The sequence below is a fragment of the Suricata suricatta genome, chromosome 13 (genome assembly GCF_006229205.1).
Source record: "Suricata suricatta isolate VVHF042 chromosome 13, meerkat_22Aug2017_6uvM2_HiC, whole genome shotgun sequence".
In the NCBI taxonomy this organism is placed as follows: Eukaryota; Metazoa; Chordata; class Mammalia; order Carnivora; family Herpestidae; genus Suricata; species Suricata suricatta.
In genome coordinates this window covers 1,949,468-1,955,431 of record NC_043712.1, presented here as the reverse complement: position 1 = coordinate 1,955,431, position 5,964 = coordinate 1,949,468, and the positions used below count along the sequence as shown (strand labels likewise).

At 62.7% G+C, this 5,964-nt stretch overlaps 1 protein-coding gene across 1 annotated transcript in view; it reads left to right on the top strand.

Moving 5' to 3' along the window:
- Positions 1-5,964, top strand: part of MYMK (myomaker, myoblast fusion factor) — a 7,782-nt gene that overhangs the window by 966 nt on the left and 852 nt on the right. Inside the window, exons 2-3 of the mRNA XM_029919534.1 lie at positions 3,158-3,272; positions 4,172-4,320. Of these exons, the coding sequence (XP_029775394.1) occupies positions 3,158-3,272; positions 4,172-4,320 (264 nt within the window). The remainder of the gene's footprint in view (positions 1-3,157; positions 3,273-4,171; positions 4,321-5,964) is intronic.

The window sequence follows — 5,964 nt, the reverse complement described above, 5'->3', positions numbered from 1 at the left end:
ACTCACCCTTCACGGAAGCCCAGCTCCCCGCGGGGGCGCGTCCCCCCAGATGCACAGTGCCAGATGTGACAAATCGCGTGCCTCCTGCCTCCCTGGCCACAGGGCCTCTGTGGCCGAGTCTCGGGGCCCTGAGGGCAGCTGTGGGCCGTGAGGGCCATGAGCACACGCATGTGTTTGCAGACACCCGTGGCCTGTCACGCCGACCTTCTCACTGGCCAAACCCAGGCTTCTCTGTGGCAGGAGCTGTGTGCCCTTGGGCTAGTGTTCCCTTAGGCAGCGGGGACCTGGGGCCGGGCGTGGCCCTGGGGCTTGTCTCCACCTCTGGGTGGGAGAGACCTGAGCCTCGAGCCAGCATCCGGGCTGGGGGCGGCCCGGGAGCTCTGCACACACTGTCTTCTGCAGTCTTCACAGCTCTTCATGAGCCTGGGATTATGACAAACCCATTTGACAGATGAGGAAACTGAGTCTGGCAGAGGCTGTGTGCCGTGTCACCATGAGCTCTGGGTGCACCCTGGAGCTCTCGGCTCATTCGAGGCATTTTGTCTGATGCCATCTGGCTTGCCCCACGAGGGACCTCTGCTTGGGAGAGTTCAGGGAAGTTGGTTTGGCAGATGGGAAACTGAGGCACAGGGCGGGTACAGGGGGCTTAGGGGCGGGGAGAGGAGCCGGGGGTCTGGTCCCCAGGCCCAGGTCAGACCCGGCCCAGGAACCCACAGACTCGGTGAGGCCGCCCCTCCCAGCTGCCTGCGGGCTGGCCTCAGAGGCCCACCCTGCCCCGCCCTAGCCACCCAGAATGGCAGACGCAGCTGCCTCAGTGACAGATGTCCTCCCACCTCAAGGCCACGCGCAGCCCCTTCCAGGCCCCGAGCAACGCCGCCGCAGCTCTGCCTCCCACGTGACCCCTTCTGCGTTCAGACCAGACCCTCTGGGGCCAGCTGTCACAGGGAGTCGCCCGGGCCACCCCACGGACCTGCGTTCTTGTCCCCCTTTGACAGGGGAGGCCCCCAGCAGCCGGCCACCTGCCCAAGCTCACAAAGCAAGGACCCATTAGGTCGGCCTCTGCAGGCCCCCAGCTGCACCCCGGCCCTGCCGGCACCCTCCGGGTCCCGGATCCGCCCCTGCGTGGGAAGACGGAGACCTCGCAGGCCCGCAGCCCTGCTCTGCCGCCTCCTTGGCAGGTAGCACTGCTCTGACTCTCACCTTCCCCACCTGCCCAGCAGAAGCGAACCAAGGGCCTGGTGGGAGCGCCCCCCTGGGGTGAGCTCTCCTGCAGACCGCTCTAAACCCTGCCTCCCGGAGCCTGCATTCACGCGGCCGAGATGAGACGGAGTGTTCCTGCTCTTGAGAGGGGCAGGGCACAGACGCGGCAAGAACCCCTTAGTGATTAAGTCTGTAATTATACACGGCGATCTGGGCTACAAAGGAGAGTGGTGGGCCGGAGGCCAGGGGCTGCAGCCGGGATGGAGTTCTAGAAGTAGCAGGAGGACATCCACTCACCATAAGGCCTCGCTCGGCCTGCCAGAGCCACGTGGAGCCTTCTCTCTGCTCTCTCCCGCAGAGTTCTGAGCACCTTGATCAGGCCCCACCTGAAGCTTCCCTTTCCCCAAACAGTCATGTCCACTCCCTGGTCACTCTTCTCTTTCCCCTTTGCCTGAGTCCCTTCAAAGGGTGCAGACTCCAAAGTTCAACACAGTCCTCTAGGGGGTCTGACCCCCCCAGGACTGTCACATCCCTTGTTCTGGACGCTACACCCCGATTAACACCTCCTGGGCGCCCCTTCACTTTAAGTCATCTATAATCGTAACCAGTATGAGCTCTAAATCCACCCCAACTCGCCCGACTCACCAGGGGACCTGGGCCCCCCCCCCACCGTGACCTCCCTGGGGCCTCCAGACGTGGGTGGCGCTCCCGCACCCCTCCCCCTGCCCACCGGGCCGGGCTCACCAAGAGTCCATTGTGCTGGTTTCCAAGTTCGTTTACACCCGTGGAACTTGTCAAAATAATTACATCACATAATTTAATATTCCTCAAAATGATGAAATGCACATATGCAAAAGGAAAGAGTTGTTTTTGGCAAGAAATCAGTTGACGGCTTTGAGAATACTCCATAGAGGCCTTTTGCTTTAAAAATTGCTGCGAGGGGCGCCTGGGGGGCTCAGTCGGTGAAGCGCCCGGCTTCGGCTCAGGTCACGATCTCGTGGTTTGTGGGTTCGAGCCCCGCGTCGGGCTCTGTGCTGACAGCTCGGAGCCTGGAGCTGCTTCGGAGTCTGTGTCTCCCTCTCTCTCTGCCCCTCCCTGCTCACATTCAGTGTCTCTCTCTCTCTTTCTCAAAAAATAAACATTAAAAAATTTTAATACATAAATAATAAATGTAAAAATAAAGATAAAATTGCTATTAAACAAGGTGTGGAGAGAACCATGAGAGGGTTGGAGCGGGTGAGCAAGACGCCCATGCCGCGTGCAGCCCGGGGTCTCCGCGGTGGTGCTCAGAGCGTGCACCCCCCCCACCCTGGCCGGAGAAACTCTTAAACATGCAAATCTCCAACCTCTCCCCCCCCCCACCTGCTGAGTTAGCAGCTCGGGGTGGGCTCCGCGGCCAAGGCCTCACAGGCCGCCCGAGGGTCCTGGTGCCCCTCATGTCTGAGGACATCCTCTGTGGGGTCGCCTGGTCGCGACAGGGATCAACAGCACAGCGGGGCGCCCGTAGGCCCCCAGGAGCCGCCTGGCATCCAGAGAGTGGGCCGTGGCCTCACATCCACGGCTGCGGGGCAAGTGCCCCTGCACCTGCTGTCGGGGACCCGGGGGCTGAAGGAGCATGCGGGGCGTGTTTCCCGCCGGCCTCTGTCTACTGGCGGCAGAGAAGATAAGAGATGTGACAGCCCTCGGCACACCCCAGGCCCCGGACCCCTGCCGTGGACTGTCTCATCTGACCCCCACGGCACCCCACGAGGGGAGCAGTCGGCAGCACTCCCATTTGTCAGGTGGGGAAACTGAGGCATGGGGCCATGAAATGATTTGCCGGAGCTGGTGAATGGCCTGGCTCACTGCGGTGTGGCTGGAGCCCAGCCTGGCCCCGCCCCCTCCCCCTCCCCCCCTGCCCCCCGCAGCACGCCGTCCTGGCGGCCCCTGACCCCCCGACCCCCTGGTTTCCCGGCAGCTCCACCACGCGTGCACCGGCCCCGGCCTGTCGGTGTTGTGCCTCATGCGCCACGATGTCCTGGAGTATTTCAGCGTCTACGGCACGGCGCTGAGCATGTGGGTCTCGCTGATGGGTGAGTGGCTGCACCCCGGAACCCGGTTTCCCCGCCGTCCGCGCGCCCCACCCCCCAAAAAATCCAAGCCCAGTGACTGCCCAGCCCTCGTCTGGAGTCTGCCCTCCCCTCCCGGGGTCCAGGCACGGTTCCGTCCAGAATGCGCAGCCTTTTTTTTTTTTTTTTTTGAGAGACAGAGAGAGACCGCGCGAGCAGGGGAGGGTCAGAGAGGGAGACACAGAATCCGAAGCAGGCTCCAGGCTCCGAGCTACCTGTCAGCATGGAGCTCGATGCGGGGCTCGAACCCACGAATCGTGAGATCATGACCTGAGCCGAAGCCGGAAGCTCAACCGACTGAGCCGCCAGGCGCCCCTGGAATGCGCATCCTTCCACACCCCGAGTCCCATCCTCGAACCTCTTTAATTCACACACTTAACAAAGGCTGGTCCGACGCATTGACGGCAGAGTCGTGCCAGGACCCGTGGAAGTGGTCTGTCCGCAGCTCGGGGTTCGCCCCCAAGACACTTCCTGAGGCTCACGCAAGCTCGGACGGATGTCACCGCCGCTCCGTCTTTACAAGGATGGGTGTTCGGCAACTTTTCCTCACTCGGCCACATCTCGTGGCGATGTCCGTCAGGGCGCCTGCGCCCCGCCGCTGGGGCTCCCGGCTATGTGCCCAGGCCCCATGGAGGCTCGGATCTTTCTTGTCTCTCACCCGGGTGTCCCTGTCTTTGTCCCAGGGGCCCCCGGGGCGGGCGCGTGCTGACCTCCCTGTGCAAGCGGCCCAGGCTGCTCCGTCCACGTCTCTCCCTTAAGACCCGCTGGAACGCAGCCCCGGGGGGGCCCCACGGGGGGCAGAGCGCGGCCGGGAGGGGCAGGGAGGCGGCTCACCTCTGCCGGCTCCTCTCCCCGCCCTCCAGCGCTGGCCGACTTTGACGAGCCCAAGAGGTCGACTCTCGTGATGTTCGGCGTCCTGACCATCGGCGTCCGCGTCTACCACGACCGCTGGGGCTACGGGGTGTACTCGGGCCCCATCGGCGCCGCCGCCTTCATCATCGCCACACAGTGGGTGCGTACTGCCCGGGCTCCCCGCTTACCTCCCGTCTCAGCTAAACCACGGAGACAGGGAGCACTGGGCGCCACCCCCCCACACTCACAGGCTCTGGACCTAACCCAAGTGACTTCACGTCTCTGCCTCAGTTTCCATGTCTGTGAAGTGGTTATTAGAGCAATGGTCTAAGAGAGCCGAGATAAGGCACTGAAAAGTCCTGGCTTCCGACGTGCTCAGCAGACAGGAGCCGCTAGGAGCTTTGTTATTAATATTATTGCAGAGAGTGACTGCCTCAAAGATGCAAAATCAATCGGAAATGGCCTGGGTTAATCTGGGAAGACTTCCTGGAGGGGGTGAGCCTAGAGCTTGGTTGGTTCTAGGGAGGAAGATGAAACTGCCGTAGTGTTGAGGAAGCCCGAGCTGGACTTTCTCACACCAACAACCCTTCGCTGCACAGCCCGCCCTGGGGGGTAGGGCACCCAGTAGGCCCTTACACACGGTCCCCAGGCCTCCCCACATCCTCTGTTGTATCTAGGCCCCCCTGGCAGTCACTCACACTGCCCAGGCTGACGAGGGACGCAGGGGCGTTGCCTGAGGCCCCAGAAGGGAAGGAGCCAGAAGGTAGGTCTGCACTGCCGGCAGGCCTGAGGCTGCGCTCACTCTCTAGCCGGGTGGGAGCCCAGGCCCCAGGGGGACGTCCCTCTGCCACATATTAGCCCCCCTAGAGCTCCTCCTGGAATCTCAGGGTCCCAGCTCCAAGTGCTGGCAGGTCTGGTCTGAGACACACACCCACTCAAGTTGCAAAAATGAAGCCAAGACAGTGCGGCCCCGAGGATGGGCTGCCGGCCCCCTGGGGGGCAGGACAGTTCTCTGGGAAGAGGGGTCCAGCCGGGCAAGTGGTGGCAGAAAGTGCCCACCAACCCATTTTACAGCTGTAGGAGGGAAAATTAAGTTCTGGCGGCGATCCTTCCAAACGCGCCCGGCTCCTGCCACAGCCAGGGACGAGGGTTGGTTGGCCAGGCCACAAAGGAAGTAGGGCTCAGAGACGTCAGCCGCCAGGGAGAAGTCACAGCAGCACCGGGCTTGGCCAGGCCTGGACTTCCCAAGCAAGGGAAGGGACGGCTTTCTCACTGGGGCTCGGGGGAGCGCGGCTGGCCTGGGCCTGACCCAGGAGGCCCCGCGGAGCTGCGTCAGAGGAGGGGAAGCACGTTGGGTCTGGACCCAGGGAAGGCCCACGTTAAGGAACATGCTGGAATGCATAAACACAGAGCCCTCGGCTCTGAGAGCGCGCTCCCCCCCCGGCAGGAAGCACAATAGGCTCCTTGGTCGGCCCTGGAGCCCCCCACCCCAGCCGGATCTTGGCAGGTCTGCAGTCGGGCTGCGCTGTAATCCGCCAGAATAGAATCCACTCCCAGTGTCCCTGAGAAGCTTCAGGGGACTTCACGGCCTTCGGGCTGCGGATCCGGCCCCAGGAGCCGAGACGCTGCCGGGCTCTCTCCATCTGGGGCTCAAATTGTGTTTTTCAGACCATTTAGCGTGGAGTTTATTTTGGATTTTCAAGAGCGGTTGTTTCCTGGAATGAGTGTGGAAGTGTCTCCCGGAGGCTGGTCCCTTCCTGAGCCAGCATGGGGAGCAGCAGCCCCTGGGGACAGGAGGCAGAGC